This window comes from Mustela putorius, unplaced genomic scaffold (assembly GCF_011764305.1).
Source record: "Mustela putorius furo isolate JIRA1106 unplaced genomic scaffold, ASM1176430v1.1 tig00003834_pilon_pilon_pilon, whole genome shotgun sequence".
Lineage (NCBI taxonomy): Eukaryota > Metazoa > Chordata > Mammalia > Carnivora > Mustelidae > Mustela > Mustela putorius.
The window spans coordinates 127016987-127036912 of record NW_025421987.1 but is presented as its reverse complement, the minus strand read 5'-3'; the positions used below and the strand labels follow the sequence as shown (position 1 = coordinate 127036912).

Below are 19926 nucleotides of genomic sequence, written 5' to 3'. Positions count from 1 at the left end.
AGTGTGTTTAAGCCTCTGCCTTCGGCTCAGGTCATGATCTCAGGGTCCTGGGATTGAGCCCCGCATCGGGCTCTCTGCTTGGTGGAGAGCCTGCTCCCCCCCCCTCTTCCTGCCTCTCTGCCTACTTGTGATCTCTCTCTGTGTCACATAAATAAATGAAATCTTAAAAATAAATAAAAAATAAAAATAAGGTATGTGTGTGTGTGTGTCCTCCCCCACCCTGTCCCTGTATCTGACTGCTGCTTGCCATTCCTGCTCCCTGCTGTTGGATGCCTGTCCCCGCCGCTGCCTGCCTAATGGGCCTTTGGTACCACTAGGCCCGCTGGCCCTGACAGGCCATGGTGCAGGAACTGTGTTTGTGAGCGTCCCATGTGATGACCGTGATCCTGCTCAGAGCACAGGGAGAGCACACATTGTGGACAGATCTAGAACGCAGGCCATGACTCCCCTCTCTGAGCCTGGTCTCGTCATCTGTAAAATAGGGGTATATTAACCCCAGGGCCCAGGAGGCCTGTGAGTGTTGGGACAGGAGGCACATGAAGTATGCTGTCTAAAACAGATTCTGTCAGAGGGCAACGCTGGGGGCCTGGCCTGGCCTGGCCTGGGGTAGCTGGCAAAGTGGCTAGTCAGTGTCCTAGGGAGGGTTGGGTCCACGTGCGTGGCAGCCTTCTCCCCTCTGCTCTGCCAAGCCCCATCCTCCCCTCCTGGACAGCTGGGCCAACCCCACATCACTGCCATCTCAGAGCTGCCTCAGCTCAGAGTAAAATTCCACAGGCTTTGTGGGGGACCTTGAGTGGGGCCTAATCCTCCCCTTCCCTGGGCTATTTTCTGTGAGGGAGTAACTGCAACGCAGTGCTGGGGGAACAGATGATGCCAGTGCTCTCGCAGCTCAGCCTTGGGGAGCCCCGCGCCCACCACGCCATGTGGAGGCAGGCCATTCAGCTCCACTCTGGAATGCGCTTTGGCCCCCGCATAGACCTCTGAAGTGTGGTTCAGACTTGGGCTACCCTGAACGAGGAAGTGAGGGTGCACGCTGCTTTGGTTCTCTGACCAGAAGGTGCCCTGGAAAACACAGGGTACGGCTGAATGGAGGCTTGTCGCCCGTCACCTCCTCTTCTGTCAGAAGCCTGCCAGGCTCCCCGCGGCCACTGAGCAAAGCTGAGAGCTCCAGCTCCAGCTGCCGGTCAGTCAAGGCCGCCCTCCGTGGGTGACCCCACCCTAGCCTTGTGTGGCTTACATTCCCCTTTCCCCTTGTGGGCCCAGGGCTGCAGCAGAACACTGTCCAGCCAATACCCAGCTAGCAAACAGAATAGGGATACTAAGTGCTCACTGGCCTCTCAGCCTTGGCCTGTACCGCTCCTGCTGGAGGGCCCTCCCACACCTTCCCCCTTCTGCAGCAAGGCCCACCCCAGGACCCCTTTCTCCAGCCCACCTCCTGGCAGCCTCACAGGGAGGGTGAGCTCCCTCTGTGAACGCTGAGGCCCTGGGGCTCTTTCGGAGGCCCTGTCCCCACCTCCCTTTGGTGTGGCTACTCATCTCCCTTCCTGGGCTCCCCTATGGAAGAGGCCCTGTCTTGGATTCCCTGTGTCACAAGGCTCAGAAAAACCTATCATGCCCAACAAGTGACTGAACGAGCATCCTTCCGTCAATGGCGGCCTCATCAGGGACATGGCAACACTCAATGTTTTGGATAAACTGGGAGCCGCTTAGCAATGTTCCCTGTAACCAGGAAAAGCTCTACAGAACAGCCCCTGTCAAGGGCAGAGCCCCTCTATCACCTCTCCAGCAATGACACAGAGTTACCCAAGACTAGCCTTCATCCCCTTAGATTGCCCCCATGGGAACTCTGGGGGCCTATCACTATAGACTGAAAGCTGAATTCTCCCCAAGAGAGGCAAGCGGTGGCTTAATCCTGAGTTGCAGGCAAAGGGAGGTGGAGCTGGAAAAGGAGCACTGAACAGGGAGTCCTAAGGTTTGGCTCCTTGTATCCTATATCCCCAAGACCACCACTGGGAGGCCTTCTGGGTTGTTCTAAAGACTCTGAGGTTCCTTATTATCTGGCACGGGCCCCACGCCCCTTCCTGGAGCCTATAGAGACACCGCCTTCCTTTCACGGAGCCGCAATTCCCATTGCCTGGGTTCCAGGCCCTACTCCCCGGCTGAGTAGAATGGAATCTGGGGAACAAGCCACCATTCCCAACTTTGTAGATTTAGAGCTCCAAAAAGGGAAGTCTTCTCAGAATATGAAATGTCCCCTCATCCCCAACAGGGCTCAGTTGGGCAGTAGTTGTGCTCCCTGTCCTGGGGTAAGTAAGCGGCTGGATGTCTCCCCAGTGAGGATGCTACAAAGGAAACAGCTGAGAGTGGGAGGCCATTCGGACCAGGCCTTCCCTGCTGGCCTTGAAATTCTAGGTTTCCAGGGTCCTCGGGCCCTTCCTATTCTCCCTCTCTGGGGACTGAATCAGTTAGACCTTCACTAACCTCCACTGCGGACATTCCTGTCCTCAGGCCACAGACTTGGTTACTGTTCCCTGATGGCCATGCTGAGGATGCTTTTCACTGGTGGGCATTCGCTCAGTGGGGTGGACCCCAGACGGAGATGCCTACACTCCCACAGAAGACAGGAGGCCCAAGCCCATCACTGCCTCACAGACTCCCCAGCATAGAAGAGAATTCATACCAAGGCTCTGTCGCCCATCTGAGCCCTCGACGCCTTGGCTCCCCCGTCGGTGGCCGCTGTGGCTGGTAGTTTGGCCAGGGCTGCCTGCAGCTGCAAAACAAACCTTGCACTTAATATTTGATTCTGTTTGGCAACTGTGAGGCCTGAGTGCAGTGCTCCATGTCACCGCCGGGTGTGTGGTTACTGAATCTCACTGGTTCACCTTTCAGCTCACTTTAGGACCATTCACGGAAGAACTCGCCCTACCAATAGCTCTGCAATGGGAGAGGGTTTAATGGATCCTCTGGCCCACTCCCCAGTCACATACTAGAATTCACTAACAGCTTCACACTTAATACTGCAGCCGTGGTCCGTATCCTGGAGCTCCGTCCATAATCTGGGAGGCACAAGTGTAAAGGGATAATGGAATTCATGTGGTAGACAGGAAGACAGGGTCAGAGATGCTAAGAAACTGCCCCACTGGCTCAGGGCCTCGAGCCAAGCCCAGAGCTTCAAACAGCCCCTTTAAAGCTTTCCTGGTTGTTCACCCAAAGACCAGACCACGTCTAACAAGGCCGGGGGTGGCCTGCCCTCCCACCCCTCTGACCTCCTCTTCCTCTACTCTTGGCCACCTGGGTTTCCTCTCAGACCTTCGTCTCCACTCAGGGCCTTGGCGCCTGCTGAACCCTCTGCACCGGGGCCAGAGGGGACATCCCACATGTTTGCCGGTGTGGCCCCTCCCCTCCCTCCAGGGACCCACTGTGTGCATCCCTCCTCTAAGGGGCCCTCAGTGCTGGGTCTGCCTCTGAGGAGGGCAAGGCCCATGCCTATTCTGCTCCCCTCACAGGGCCTGGCACAGAGCTCGAGGTGGTTCTCAGACCATTTGTTACAGAATAACGAAGTTCTAATTCAGTGGCAGCATATAACAACTAAGGGGGACTGTGGAGGATCACAGACTTTGGGTCACAATGAGGCACCACTGCGTGCTGTGTGACTCAAGAAAGCCCCCTAATATAATATAGTCATATTATTGTTAAGTTAATTAGTATTTAATATAAGCCATATAAGGGAGCTACATAGGTTTTCTCTAGCACGTGGATTCCATCCCAGCTCCAAAGGTACCATGAACTGCTTGGGCTGTGTCCTTGCAAGACTGGAGGGGGGTCTGTGATTAGCAGTGGGAGGGGAGGAGGCAGCAGAAAGAGGAAGATGGGCAAAAGTGAGACCAGCTGCTGGAGTGCTGCATACTCACAAGGATCCCTGTTAATCTAGGTACAAATGTTTACCTAGTGCTTGTTACCTGCCAGGCACAGGTTGAAACATTTTACACTGTTACATCTCCTAATGGGCAGAAAAACCTTAAAGTTAGTACTGTTAGTACTGCTATGTTTCAGTTGGAGGAAGCTGAGGCACAGTGCGTTTATAACCTACTGGAAGTCACAAAGCAGGTTAGTGATGAAACTGAGATTCACACCCAGGTGGTCAGGCTCCAGATCTGAGTCCTAACCACCCTGATGGCTGTCTCCCTGTGCCCTGTGTCCCCCTTGCTTCTAGACACACTTCCCTCCCCTCTCAGGACAAGACAAAGACTGAGGAACTCTTTGTAAACACTGACCCACCAGCCCTTCAGAAGGACCCAAAGCATCTACATGTGGCTCCCTCTCTGGAGGAGTAGACCAGGGTCCTGGGAGTCCCCTCTGGAGGCAAGAAAATGACCAAGGCCCCTCACTTCCCGCTCCAGCTCCCGGACACGATTGCCCAGCTGCTTCACTCTGGTTTTTGCCCCCTCCGACTCTGCTGTCAGCACCCGGTTCTTTTTGGACAGCTCCACAATCTTGGTGGCAATCGCATCCCCGGCCACACTGGCTGTTCCTACAATAAAGGAAAACAGAGAGGTCAGTGAAACACACAGGCCTACACATCAAACTCATGGCACACTACCAGTGGCCCCGGGGTTTTAAAAACTAGAACACTCATGGAAGGGCAGAGGCTCAGGCGAGTGACCATGTACCTGGGAACCCTGAAACCCAACTTCAACGAGTAGAAATGCAACTGCTCAGAAAAGTATACATTTTACTTCTATGGGATGTAAGTTTATTGCCCCAATTCTTCATGTTCTCCTCAACGACAGGGTTACATATCCACACCCTAGGCTCTATGACTCTGCCGTGCCCTCCAGCCAATAGGGTATACCCCCTCGACCCTTCTATGCCTGCCTGACTCTGGCTCAGCCAATGACTTGTTTGGCCAATGGGTTGTTAGCAGATAAGGCACAGGTAGAGGCTTGAACAGGACTTGGGAAGTTAATTCCCCCTCTTTTTGCTTGTACTGTGTCCACAAGAACGCAGCCAGACCAGCTGACTGGTCCCAGGAAGAAGAGACACGTGGGTCCCAGGAAGAAGAAGAGACACGTGGAACAAAGCTGAACTGCCCTAGCCAGGCCTGGCCTAGATCTGCTGAGCCCCAATTAACCCCAGATGTTTGAGCTCAATCCATGCTTCTTGCTGAATGCTGCTGACATTACGTGCTGGTTTCTTGCACACAGTTTTGTGGTGACACCTTGCCAGTACAAACGCACGCATCCATTTGTAAATATTTTTTGGGTTTCATCAAGTATTGGGCACTTTCTGTACTAGAGATTTAATGGTGAATAAAAAAAGACTTAAGGAGTTTACATTCTAGCTGGGGAGAAAGATAATAAAAAACAAATAAATATATATTCCAATGTCCAGGAGAACCATGGGCTATGAAATAAAGGGAAGCCAGGCAAGAGGGTGAGAGGGATGGGTGATGCTATTTTATTTATTTATTTTTAAGATTTTTTATTTATCTGCCAGAGAGAGAGAGAGAGAGCAAGTGAGTACACACAAGCAGGCAGAGAGGCAGGCAGAGGCAGAGAAAGAAGCAGGCTCCCCCTTGAGCAAGGAGCCCGATGCGGGACTCGATCCCAGGACCCTTGGATCATGACCTGAGCCGAAGGCAGCGGTTTAGCCCACTGAGCCACCCAGGTGTCCTGGGTGACGCTATTTTAGATGGAGTGGTCAGGAAAGGCATGTCCGAGGAGATCCATGTGAACAGAGACCTGGATGAATAATGAAGAGAGGGGTCAAGACATAAAAAAGAGTGTTCTCAACTAGGAAAAGTATTCTAAGTAGAGGACACAGCGAGTGCAAAGGTCGAGAGGCAGGAATATGTTTGGAGTATCTGAGGACCATCAGGCAGCGCAGAGTAGCTGGAACACAGTGGACAAGGGCAGGAGGCTGGGGAAGAGGTAGCCGGAAGGATGGGAATGTGGGAAGTTGAAAAATGTGGTGCTGTGCCGACGGCGGGCAACGGGAGCTTGCCCAGCTTGGCTACTGACTGACTCGACAGCCTGAGAGCCCCAGCCCAGCTGGGCAACAGCAGGTCTGATCAGATGGTCTGAAAGTTCTCTGAACGCTGCTTATGCTCTAGCAATGGGTAACTGGCAGAGGCACTTTTCTAAGCCTGCTTTTTAATATGACTATCACAAGCCTCAGAACAGCCTGAGAGTGACAACTGGTGGAAGGTAAACAAGCATGCTGGATGGCTTTCAAGGCAACTCAGCCCAGGCTTGCTGCTGATGGCCTGGGCCCGGCACCGAGTAGGGCAACTAGGAGTGGCTGCCCTTGGCCATCTCCCATCTGCTGAAGAGGCCCGGGACACTTCAAGAGAAAGGGTTTAGAACATGCGGATGGCAGCCAGACCTAGAAGTACACGTGGCCCAGCAGTGAGTTTTCTGGGTTATGTTTTCCTTCCAGGACTCAAAAATCCCGGAACTAGAAGTCATGAAGAGGTCCAAGAGAGGCCCTCTCTAGTCCATTTTTTTAAAAAAAATATTTTTACTTATTTCAGAGAGAAAGAGAGAGAGTGTACAAGCTGGGGAGACAGGCAGAGGGAGAAGGAGAAGCAGACTCCCTGCTGAGCAGGAAGCCTTATGTGGGGACTTGATCCAGGACCCTGAGATCAGGCCCTGGGCCAAAGGCAGATGCTAAACTGACTGAGCCACCCAGGTGTTCCTACTAGGCCCTTTCTAGTCTAAAGGGCAGGAAGGGGGACTCAGAGAAAATAAGAAAAAAAAAATTTTTTTTTTGGTTTTCCTAAACCCCACTCTTGAAGCTTCAACTGCATGGTAAGGGGACAGCAATGAATGGACAAGCATAAAAATGCTAAATATATGGGAAAATATAATAGGCTATTTGTGTCTCCTTAAGCTTTTTATGTGTAATGGTTAAGAGCAAATATTATAACACTGTTTGTTGGGATTTTCAATGTATAGAGATACAATATGTACAAAGCTGCATTCTTACAGGGGAGGGCAAAGGGATCGATAGGGTGGTCGTTTCTTCATTCTGCTTGAAGTGGCAAAATACTAATTCTAAGTAGACTGTGAAAAGATACATATTTTGTGCTTACCTGAGCAATCACTAAAAATTCATACAAAGAAATAGAGTTTTTTAAAAAAACAGAATTAAAGCAATCACCAAAGATCCAGCTAAAAGAAAACCAGTCCGTCAGCTGTCAGCAGCCCATCCCTTGTGGCCTGGTCTAAAAACATGCGCCAGGCCCATCAGACTTTTCTCTTCCAGACTTGATGTTGGAAATCAGAAATGGGAACTGCACAGCAAGGACTGGATTCAAGCGGTCTTGAGGAAATGTTAGGGCTGGGAATCAGAGGAGGCCGTGGGCAAGTGGGCAGAGGCAACAAAGAGAGAGCATGGGACAGTCTGGGCAAGAGGGAAGGGCCCCCAGATCCGCAGTCTCCCAGGGTGAGGAAGCATCTTGAGCTTCCCCCCTACAGCTTATGAGCTTCTCTAGAGCTCTGTCCAAGGGCAAGTTGCCCCTTCACATCTGAGCTTGAGCCAGGCTGGGTGTGTTTCTATGTCTCACAACTCCTTCTCCTCAGTGTGGTTTTTGTTTTAGACAGAAGAGGCCCAAAGAATGGAGGGAGACACAATGGGCTACCCAGGGCCTTTAGGATACCAAACTCCCTTTGCTTTTTCATTCAGTACTGGTGCTTTGCACCCACACTTAAAGAGACTGGCTCTTGAAAGCAGGGAGGGACGCCCTGGCAGATGGTAACAGAGGCCCGTTGTTATCTGTGATTGGTTATACCAACTTTCTGGTTTAGTCAGCTACCTGGGAATTGCTCAATGGGTATAGATGGAATAGAGGACAGTCAGGGCCAAGGTCCCGACCAGATCTGCAGGGCCAAGGTCTAGCTTATAACCACAGAGCCAATGTCCAGCCCACACCCACAGAGCTAAGGTCAACTCCAGGACCACAGGCCAACGTCCCTACCAACAGAGCCAAAGTCCAGCCCCACCTGAAGGCAAGCCCCACTCTAGACCCTCCAGGGTCCTAGGAAATCCCCTCAGAACAGCTACCTTCCCTGTCCCATCCACTTTTCTGGGGCAGCACATGCTGTGGGGAAAATGCCTACTTCCACTGGGGTTTTTTCACATCCAAATACAATGTCTGAGTCAAACACAATGCTTTCATGATTGCTTAAGTCTCCACAAACTCCAGGAGCCCCTGGGTGGCTCAGAATGGACCCCGCTAGCCCACTGACATGCAGTGAGCACCTATTGTGAGTCCTAGATGGGCCATTAGCACTGCCCGAAAGCCTGCTGACTGTCCCCGCTGTTCTCGCACTCCCATTTCCTGGCACACTGGCCCCCGCAGCCTGCTCTCTTCCTTCGCTCGCTGCTTTATTTCCCGCCCTCATCTGGACAAGCCTGACCGCAGCTGGCCCTTGGCACTCTCTCTCGAGCACCTGCCCTCTGCCACCTGCTGTTTGCCCTGCCCAGGGGTGCTCCACGGTGGCAGCTGGGCCCGCTACGGGGACTTCTGGGGTGGGGGGGTGGATTTTCACAGCCATGCTGTGGCTACCTGTGAAGGCAAATCTGTCCTCTTCTATTTTCTTTTTGAGATGTTTGATTTCAAAGTCCCTTTCCTTCAGCAGCTTGTACAATCGCCCATTTTCATCCACCGTCTCCCTGAGCTGCTCTCGAAGGTGTGCAACCTCATCTTCAAGCATCCTACAAGGGAAAGGCAGAATTAACTGGGAGCAATGGGCGGGAGTCAGGGCTTTGCCGCGCAGGTGTGCTGTATCCGGCCGGACACTAGGTGGCGGTAAGAACAGGCCTGTACGATGGGGGCCTGCGTGGCTCAGTGGAGTTGAACCTCTGCCTTCTGCTCAGGGTTCTGGGATTGAGCCCTACATGGGGCTCTGCTCAGTGGTGAGCCTGCTTCTCCCTCTCCCTCTGCCCCTGCTTGTGTTCCCTCTCTCGGTGTGTGTGTCTCTGTCTAATAAATAAATAAAATCTTTTAAAAAATAAATAAAATAAAATGAAATAAAATAAAATAAAGTAGGCTCCATATCCAGCATGGAACCCAATGCAGGGCTTGAACTCATGGCCTCATGACCCCTAAAGCAAGACCTGAGCTGAAATCAAAAGTTGGATGTTTAACTGACTGTGCTGCCCAGGGGCCCCTGGTGTTATCATTAGTGTTGTTATTCTACCAATGGCTCAAGTCTGCACCAATTCCAGCTTCTCTGATTTGGGGAAAGATCATTGGGAAGTAGGTCTGGAGTTAACTTAGAGCTAATAGCCATAGGAACTTTTTCAATTAATGAACAACCTGTATGTTTTTCCCAATTAGCATTTTTTAGCATAATATTTTGAAAATTGAGAAATCATAAAACGTAGAATCTGAAAATGGAGAAGAGAGATGCTGGGCCAAACCAGAAGCAAAGAGACAACTCAACAACTATTATGGTTTATTTTTCTTTTCTTTCTTTCTTTCTTTCCTTTTTTTTAACTTGCAGAGAATCTTGTATCAACATAGCCTTCTGTTTCTAATACAAAGAATAAATCAATATGCATCTGTGATATTGCTGAATTTAGAGCAAAATGAAAAGATTCTGGACTCCTTTCAACCTTTTTTTTTTTTTTTAAAGATTTTATTTATTTATTTGACAGACAGAGATCACAAGTAGGCAGAGAGGCAGGCAGAGAGAGAGAGAGAGAGAGAAGCAGGCTTCCTGCAGAGCAGAGAGCCGGATGCGGGGCTCGATCCCAGGACCCTGAGATCATGACCCGAGCCGAAGGCAGCAGCCCAAACCACTGAGCCACCCAGGCGCCCCTCCTTTCAACCTTTTCACTGCAAAGAACTAAGGAATGAATCAAGAGCTTTTTTAATGCAAGAGCTTTTTTATGTTTATGGATTGTTATGTGTCAGGAGAGGGAATTGGCATAGGAGAACGATCCCAGATGAGAGTTTGGAGCAATGATCTTTTATGAACCATGACAGTTAGCCAACCAGCTCTTCAGAAACCCAAACACGATTTTCATGAAAGAGAGACTGAATAAGAAAATTCAAGTGAATAAACTATACCATGATGAGCTTCCAATTTTCCATTTGACTTTAAATGATTTTTAAACACAGTTCATACCAAATTATATCCACAGGAGCACAGATCTATCAGACATCTGTGGCTCAACTTAGAAACATACATCTAATCAACATGATCAGTCCAGTGGTCTGTGATCAGTTTACCCCCTCTCTCCCTCTCCCTCCCGTGTTCCTGGGAGAGTTCAAACTTGGATTTACCTCTGCTCAAAGCTGTTTTTTGAGTTTTGCTCCCCAGCTTGGAGAAGGTTGAGGCCATCGGAGATCTTGAAGGACTCTTTTTGGTCATCGACTTTGATTTCGAGGCTCAATTCCTTTTCCTTCTGTTTCTCCATCTGCTTCTGTAACCTTTTGTGCTGCATCTCCTGCATGGCCTTGAACTGGAGGCGTAAGGTGTCCTGTGTGCCTTCATCTGCTGCCATCTAGCCCTAGGAGTAGGAAAAGCAGCAAACCCCCCTAAGTACACATTTCATGACAGTACTCAGCACACCTCTCTGTCTACAGTCTCCAAGTCTGGAGGACCCTGCTCAGAGATATATTACTACATACCCACTAGAATGACTAAAATTCCCACCAGCAGTGTATGAGAGCTCCCATTGCTCCACAGCCTTGGTTGGTTTCAATTTTAGTCATTCTAGTGGGTATGTAGTAATATCTCAGTGTGCCTTCAATTTGCATTTCCATGATGTCAAATTATATGAGCATCTTCTCATGGGCTTACTGGCCATTTGCATATCTTCTTTTGGGATGTGTGTGTGTGTGTATATAGAATATACATTCATATGAATATATATTCATAGAATATATGGGAACTCTCATTCTATGAATATATATTCATATGAATATATATTCTATATTTATATACATTCTATTTAAAACTGGGCATATATATATATATATAATCTATTTATTATTGAGTGGTCAGAGTTCCTTATACATTCTGGGTAGTTTTGTCACTTTTGAACTTCAGATAAACAGAATAATAGAGCACTGACACTGGAATTTTTTAAATGGTCCACAACCGATTTTAAAGTGTAGACAAGTGTTAAGCACACCTGCCTTAAGCCAAACCTAAGTCATACCATTTACCCACCATACAATTACTCATAAATCTTATGGGTTCTCCATAAATGTCTTTACATCCGCCCCCATATTTCTAGCTCCACTGATAGCACTCTCACTGTCATGCTCACAGCCACCTCAGGGCCTTTGCACTTGCGGTTCTCTCTCCCTGGAATGTTCTCCCACCACCTCCCCTCAGCTTCTCTCAAATGTTACATTATCAGAGAGGTCTCTGTACTCTACTCTTGTAGAAACCTTTCTTACTCTCACTTCCCATGCTCCTTACCCTTTGGTATCTTCCTCCATAGCACTTAGCTTCCCTTGACATGCTATATGTTTGTTGGTTGTTGAGCTGTCTGCCAGCCCAACAATGGCAGGCACTGTGTGATGTTCACTGCTGGGTCCTCAGTGCCTAGAATGGGGCTTGGTGTGTAGCAGGTATGAAGTGAGTATTTGGTGAACTAATGATGGATGGTTCTGTTCCCAGGACTGCTCAGGGGGTCCCTCCTGCCCTGGTTTGTCCTCTCCCTCTTCCCACTTCACTTAGAGTCTAGCCTGCATTGGCCAAGGGACTGCTTTCTTTAAAGCACAGCTCTGAGCCTGACATGCCCAGCACCAAAGAGCCTTATTAGATGCCCATTAGCCACAAAACCAAGTCCAGTGGCATTAAAGGCTTTGGGGGCTTAAGCTTCTGTCTCTTCTTCCAGCCTGTTGTCCTCTCTAGTGTCCCCTTCCTCCTCTCTCTACATCTCCCCCTCCCCTAACTTAAACCTTGCTGGTTTCCCCAGGCCCAGCATAAATAGCACTTCCTGGCCCTCCAGGAAGAATATGTTCCCAGCATCTACACCTCTCCACTGGGCTTATCTCCACCCTGTCCATAGAGGTGGTCCCAGAGCCTATACCAAGGGATTCTTAAACCTGTCTCAGTATCGAATCTCTAGAGATAGGATCTGTAAGTAGTGATGTCCAGGCCCCAGCCCTGGAGGTTCCATTGAATGAGTCTGGAGTGGAGACTAGGCATGGGGCTGTGTTAGCGCGGCCTGGGTGGCTGGGACGTGCTGAGGACTAGGCCTGCAGTCTGACCTTGAGCCTATTGCAGTAAAAGAGGCACTGGTGCCACCTTGGAATTCCTTACCAGGTAGTTTCGCTCATAAAAGGAGTTGTGCAGTAAAGAATTAATTCATCATTCTGGGCTGTCCACACCCAGCCCATTGCAAAGAAAGGTTTGACCCTTGACCTGCTCCTAGAAGCTAACCTCTAAGTCTTTGGTATATCCTTCCTGACAACAATGCCCTTCTTGACCTGGGTGACTTGGGCCACTGCAGATGATCTGTGCTAGCTAACAATGTGATTTTTATGATGGGGGCCTTAGGCCACGCCATGTATCAGCTTGACCTCTACAGGAGTGGGAAATTCAATGACTAAGGTCAGCCATGCAGGCAGTCAGCCATGCCTATGTGACTGACCCACAGTAAGAACCCGGGACCCCAAGGCTTGGGTGAGCTGTTCTGGCTGGCAATGCTCCATGCGTGTTGTTGGGAGAAGCAAGCACTGTTCCTGAGACTCCACCGGGAGAGGACAACTGGAACCTTGTGTTTCATGTCTCCTGGACTCTGCCCAATGTGCCTTTCTCCTTTGCTGATTCTAATCTGCACCTTTTTGTCATAATTTACTATATAACAGCTTTTCTGAGTTCTGAGAATGCTTCTATCAAATCATGGAAACTGAGGCTAGTCTTGGGGACCCTCAAACTACAGGAACCCCTGGACACCTCTGGTGAATGTGTGACAGCCCCAGATAAGTCTCCACTCACACTTTATTAAATAAGCAGACAAACAAACAAAAGGGTTTTTATTGGGGGTCAGTCACATAGGCATGGCTGATTGCCTGCTTGGTTGACCTTAGTCATTACATTTCCCGACCCATCTTTCGGGACACCCAGAGATATAATGTAACTTAACAACTGGACTCAATGTTACAAACAGGCAAATCAGACTTTTTCTGTAAAGGGCCAGACAGTAAACATTTTAGGTTTTGTGGGCCACATGGTTTTTGTTGTAAGTACTGTGTTCTGCCATTGTAGCAGAAAGTAGCACTAGATAAGCCAGAAATGAGTGGGTGTGGCTGTGTTCTGATAAAACTTTATTGCAAAAACAGGCAGTAGGCTGGATTGGGACTGTGAAACCTTAGCTTGCCAACCCAATTTAGGAGAATTTCACCTGAAAAAGTGTTCAGAGATGGAAGAAAACCCTTCTGAGTCTATTATTTGAAAATATAACCCAAGAGTTTAAAAATAAGTTTATCCTGTGATTCCCTATTTCCGTAGATTGTAAGAGGGGACAATCATATACTTCATTTTCCAAATCGGGTCACATTGAAGAGTGAAAGGGAGAGCTATTAATAATCATTTTGGGTCAAGAGCAACTTGGAGGCTGTGCCTAGCATATAAAGCAGCATTTCCCACCCCTGCTGAACAATGGAACCACTTGGGAAGCTTTAAGGATCCTGGTGCCTGGGTCCCACACCCAGGGATTCTGAAGTCATAGGTCAGGGTGCAGCCTGGGTGTCAGACATGCTGTCTGGGCTGCTGTACCAGTCGCCTGGCCCAAGGGTTCAGAGTGAACTTGCTCTGTGTGAGCCCAGAGTGTTTCTAGACCTCTTTGGATCTTAAGATCTCTTCTTCAAGAAGCATGAGATGACAGGGAGGCCACAGATGTGCTGGGAGGAGCGAATGCAAAGCGGGGGTGGGGTGTGTGTGGGTGTTTGTGTGAAGATACTTTGTTAGCTATTCATTGGCAGAAAAAAACATTTTTTTTCTCCCTTCCTGGTGATTTCTCTTGGAGACTCCCTTCCTCCCCACTTGCCCCACACCTAGATGCTTCCTGTCCCTCACAGTGATGCTTGTGACCTATCAGCAAAAAGCCTCCCATGGCTGCTGGGCCTGCAGTGCCTCAGCCCCATGACATGACTGGGGAAGCCTCCACAGCTACTCCTTCACCTCACAAGGTCACCTCTTCTGCACCTTATCTCCAGCCTGCTCGCCCCAGCATCCTCCTAGTGCCTCCCCATCTCTCTGGCTGCCTGCTTCCCACCTTAGCTCCGGGTCTTGTCTCGGTACCTCTAATCTATACCACATATGGCCATTTAGGACCTTTCTAAAACCAGATCTACATGGCTTCTACCTCTCCAAGACCTTGCCAGGACTCATGGAGGGTACTCTGGCTGGCCCGAGGGTGCCATCCACCCCACATTTTTATTTACCTTTTTATTTAACTGAATTTGTTGCCAATATTCAAAGATCTTCAGATTTCAATTAAAGCCAGATTTCCAGCTTCTTTTTAAAAAGTTTACAGGTCTGACCATGCTGGGTCCATAGCCCAGCATGAATAGCAGTGACTGGGCAGAAGGAGTGCCCTCTGGGGCACTCAACACCATCCACTCAACACCATCCAGACCACCCCAAGATGCTGCAGCTGGCACATCAGCCGCCTGGTGTCACTGCTCGGAAATGCTGTTCTTTCTCTTACACCTGCTGGATTCAACCACTTTTACTTCCTATCAGCCCCAGCAGATGTCTGCGTTTGTGACTCCTCCTAATGCTCAAGCCTAGAGGCATCACAGAGCCTTGCTTCAGCCTCTCTACCTTCCTGGGATGCCTTCCTCCCCAGGCTTTTCCCCCTTTACTCTTTAGCCTTTTCCCCCTTTACTCTTTAGGATTCCCCTGGGGGCACACTGTGGACTCCTAGAATCCCCGGAGTGTCCCTTAATCACTAAACATACTTCAATGTATTATAATTATCATGATTTTGTTTCTATTCCTTCCTTTTACTAAGAGGACCCCTAAGGGCAGTGGTCTTATTTTTTTAATTCTCAGAATCTCATCAAGAATGGGCTTTCAGTTATTTATAGAATTGTCATTGAAAGAATGTAGCAGGTGCTCAAGGATGAAGGGGAAAAAATGAATGCATGACAGAAAATAAACAAAAGTGGTTGCCAGAGAGGAGGGTGTGGGAGATTGGCCAAATGGGTTAAGGGGAGTGGGAGGTACAGACTTCCAGTTATGGAATGAATAAGTCACAGAATGAAAGGTACAGCACAGGGAATATAGTCGATGATGCTGTAATAGCATCGTATGGTGACAGATGGTGGCCATGTTTATTGTGGTGAGCACAGCACAACATATAGACCTGTCCAATCACTCTATCATACACCTGAAACTAACGTAACATTGGGGCAGCTATGAGTTTTTAACAAAAACTTAAAAATGACTGAGTGAATATATGAACAAGGAGTGACTTGAAAAGCCTTTTCTTCTGTTCCTGATGTGCACTTGAAGTCACTGGGGAATAGGTACTTCCTAGATGCATACTGTTACCTGGGCAAATTAATCTCTGTGCTTCAGTTTTCCCATCTGTAAAATGGGGGGATGGTCATTATATACTTCACAGGGTGGCTGTTTACTCATGGAGTAAATGAGAGGATGCGTGGCAAGTGTTAATAGTGCCTGGCCCAGAAGCTCTCCTGACAATTTAGCTTTTTTTTTTTTTTTTTTACAATTTAGCTCTTATTATCTTTCTCCTCCTATGAAATGGGGTGTCCTCACCCCGGTCAAGCCTGTGGGAGACAGACAACACCGCAGACAGACAGGGCCCTCTGGTCTACATCAGCCCCCAGGCCGCTGGCACCTGCTCTGTGCTCTGCTGGCAACCAGTGGAGATTTGGATTTCGTTGACCTGGGCTGTGGCCTGGGTCTCTGTGTATTTTCACTTATTTTTTATTATTATTATTTTGTGTGTGTGTGTGTGTGTGTGTGTTTTTACATCTATTTTTACAGTTTCCCATGTGAATCTAACGATGAGGTAGGCATGAGAATGAGGGGAGGTAAACAGTCTGAGGGGCTAGGGAGACCTGCAGGAGAGAGCACCCCCATCAGCCTGAAGCTGAGCACTAAAGAAACTGGCTTAGGGTGGGGAAAAGGGGGTGCTAGAGTTGGGGGATGGGGGACAGAGGGCTGTCTTGTCAGAAGAACATTTGCAGAGAGAATGTGATGAGTGTGGGGAACTGAGAAAGACTCAGGACGGCCAGAGGTTTGGGGAGGGACTGGAAAGAAGGCCTTATCTGGCCTAAGTAAGGACACTGAACTTCATCCTGAGGATGCTGGGGATGTTCAGAGCATGCAGACAGGATCACACTTGAATTTTGTGAAGCTGGAGGCAAAGGGGCCTAGCTGGGAGGATGTTTCCAGAAAGGAACATGGTCCTGAAACAAGGCTATGGCCATGGTGATGGAGAACGGGGAACAGGAATGGTGGCAAATAGAAGAGATGGGAAGCAAGGATGCAGCCTAGGAGGAGAGGGGAATCTAGAGGGTTTGGGTTTAAGTGGCTGGGGAGATGGTGGGCCTGGGAAAAAGAGTTTTCCAAGCTGCAGCCAAGCCTGGTGCAAGGCACTGCTAAATTTGAGACTCCCTAGGCTTTCCACATGGAGATGCTGGGTGGGTGTGTGGCTCAGAAGGGTAGTCTGAGCTGGAGCCTCAGGAGCCCAAGATTGGGAGGCGGACAAAACCCAGTGGGAAGAAGGTGAGGAGGGGTCTGAGAAGGAGCTGAGAGAGAAGGAAGGGGAAAATGGAGGAAGAAGAGATAGCCAGGAACAGATAGAAGTGAGCAGATACTACTAGGTAGATACGGCGACAGATGGGTGAGTCTGAGCAAAAAAGAGGCAGGTGGGCTGATCAGGTTAGGAGGCTGCAGTTAGGGGTCACTGAAGGGTGGATGCCAGGGACCTCCTGAGATGGGCCCCAGACCACATTCTTCCACCTCTTCCTAAACAACTTAATTAAAAATCAAGGTAGACCCCTGACCAAAGACAACACAGATCTCAGTAGGGGATGCTGATTCCCAGGAAGCAGAAAGGAAAACTCGTATTTTATAAAAGCAATTAACCATAATGCTAAAGCTAGATTTTTCAAAACACCCTTTAGCCCCACCTGATTCCTGACTAGTTCATGACCATGTGGTTGGTATACATTAAGAACAGGAGCAAAGATATGCCTGTGCTTTGTATTTTGGGGAGTCAAGATGAAAGAATAGAAGACTTCCTGTCACCTTCCACATACCCTCAAGGTGGAAAATGTTATATTCATCTCTGAATCTTGTCTCTGCAGTATAAGCCAGCATGGGTACGCAGCGGTGCTAAGTTAGCATGGGTGCCACGAGTGAATAAAGGAAGCCCAGCAGCTGTTTTGGCCTTAAAGCAAATAGCACCGAAGACATTCAAGTTGATTTCATTTGGTCCTGGAGAATGTGGTTGAAAGATCACTCAGCAAATGTGTACTGGCATTGCACAGAGAGCTATGGATAGATCTCTTCATATGGAGCTTGTAGTTTGGAGGAGGAGACGGACATCGATCCAATGATCCCATTTAAAAAAAGCATAAAATGGTCACTGGGATGCTCTGAAGGAGAGACATAGGGTTGAGACTCTCCATCAGGGAGTCTGACATAGTCTGGAGAATTTAGGAGAGCAGCCCCAAGGAAGTGAGCTGAGACCTGAAGTATGAGTAAGAGCTAAGCAGAGGAAGAGCATTTGGGGCAGAGGGACAGCATGTGTGGAGGCCCAGTGGCAGAGTGAAAAATGGCAAGGCCTCTAATGACCAGAGGCCTCTACTCCCCTTGCACATCGAATCCATCAGCAAATTCTCTTGGTCTACATTCAGAATATACCCAGAACACAAGCACTTGCCACCTCCTGATCCCTGCTATAGCCTCCTAATTTCTGTCCTTACATCTGCCCTTGCCCCCAACCCCATGGTCTCTTCTCATGCCCACCTCAGCATAAAAATAGGGCCTTGTGTAATCTGGTTCCTCTGCCAACCCATCTTTCATTATCAAGGACACATCAAATTCACAGTCTTCTGCTGGCTGTTCCTCTGCTGGAATGTTCTTTCCAAGGTACTCATTGTTATTGATTCTTGGGGATTTCTACACAGACAATCAGGTCGTCTGGGAACAGGATCATTTTATTTCTTCCTTTCCAACCTGTAATGGTTACTTTTCCTCTCCCAATGCCAGACAGGTAGATAGATATTTACTCAAAGGGCACGTTCTCAGGGAGCCTTCCTTGCCCACCCTACCTAGTTCTGTATTCCCTTCTCCTGCTTCCAGCCCCTGAACTCCCTCTTCCCTACCCATGTTTATTTTTCTCCATCATGTTTTTCAAAATCTGATACACAGAACAGTCTACCTGTTTATCATCTATGTTCTTTAACTAGTACATAAGCTACCTGACATGGCACATCTTCATTGCTGTCTTTCAGATCTGCACAGAATTTAGCACACATTTAGGTGCTCAGTATTTCTGGAAAAATGACTAATTAGGCTTTTCTTAGTCCCACCATCTTTGGTAACCAGCTGTATCTGTGAACATGCTATTCATAAGTAATGATAACAAGTGCTTAGACAAGCATTATCTTTACAAATCCATCTTAATAATACTGTGCCTTCTACATGTGGTGATCGGGCATAACCAGGGTCTTGTTACTTGTTCTGGACTTAAGGAGTGGAACTGGAGGTGCAGAGAGTTTTAAAAGTTAAAGCTGAACAGAACTTCTGACATGTAAAGAGTTTAGAAGCTATCATTTCTATCCTCACAATAAGAAAAAATCTAAAAATCAACAACTGGAAATCAGTGGAGCTCCGAATCATTAGACAGTTGAGGTCATAGGGCAAATTGCTCCCAGAAAACTGGAGAGTCAGGTGAATACAAAGAATCAGCTTACTAGGAGCAGAAGTCTACAGCTAGAGTCAATATCAGTAGACACACTAACCTGTAATTGAGTAATTGTTGGGGGCTAGGTGTGGACTAGCTTGCAGTTTTAAAACTCCAAGAGGTCTAGTTCTTTGGGGGCCCTCATACTTTAATGGTTTTTAGCCCCAGATTTTCCTACCAGATTCTCACTGTGAAAATCAGAGGAAAATCCAATCCTGCTTCTGGCAGTGGGAGAGAAAAAGACTGGAAAGAAAAAATATAAAACTTTCTTGTTCTCAGATGACATGACTGTGTATGTAGAAAATCCCAAAGAATCAACAAAAAGAACAAAAAAGAAATCCTGGAACTAAAGTGCAACTATAGGGGTGCCTGTGTGGCTCAGTGGTTTAAGCCTCTGCCTTTGGCTCAGGTCATGATCTCTGGGTCCTGGGATTGAGCCCCACATCGAGCCCCACATCAGGGTCTCTGCACAGCAGGGAGCCTACTTTCCCCCTCCCCCTCTGCCTGCATCTCTGCCTACTTAGGATCTCTCTCTCTGTCAAATAAATAAATAAAATCTTTAAAAAAATAAAAATAAAAAGCAACTATAGCAAGGTTGAGGACACAAGTTTAGTAAACAACAGTCAATTGTTTTCCTATATGCCAGCAAAGAACAACTAGAAACTGAAATTTAAATGTAACACCATTTGCAGTCACATAAAAATGGAAATACTTTAGTATACATCTAACTAGATATGTAAAAGATCTGTATGAGGAAAACTATAAAACTTGGATGAAAGAAATCAAAGAAGAACTAAATAAATATTCTATGATCATGGACAGGAAGACTTCACTACTGTTAAGATGTCACTTCTTCCCCCAAATAAACAAAACAAACAAAAAAAGTTGTCAGTTCTTCCTAACTTGATCTATAGTTCCAACACAATCCCAATCAAAATCCCATCAAGTTACTTTGTGGATAATAACAAACTGATTCTAAAGTTTATACAAAAAGTCATAAGACCT

At 48.0% G+C, this 19926-nt stretch overlaps 1 protein-coding gene across 3 annotated transcripts in view; it reads right to left on the bottom strand.

Moving 5' to 3' along the window:
* CCDC13 (coiled-coil domain containing 13) overlaps window positions 1-19926 on the bottom strand; it is a 51531-nt gene that overhangs the window by 28965 nt on the left and 2640 nt on the right. For all 3 annotated transcript variants that reach the window (XM_004754261.3, XM_004754262.3, XM_045089012.1), the window contains exons 2-5: window positions 10295-10521; window positions 8570-8718; window positions 4389-4531; window positions 2681-2770 (exon numbers count right to left, since the gene is read on the bottom strand). In XM_004754261.3, coding sequence (XP_004754318.1) covers window positions 2681-2770; window positions 4389-4531; window positions 8570-8718; window positions 10295-10515 — 603 coding nt within the window. In that variant the 5' untranslated portion in view covers window positions 10516-10521. The remainder of the gene's footprint in view (window positions 1-2680; window positions 2771-4388; window positions 4532-8569; window positions 8719-10294; window positions 10522-19926) is intronic.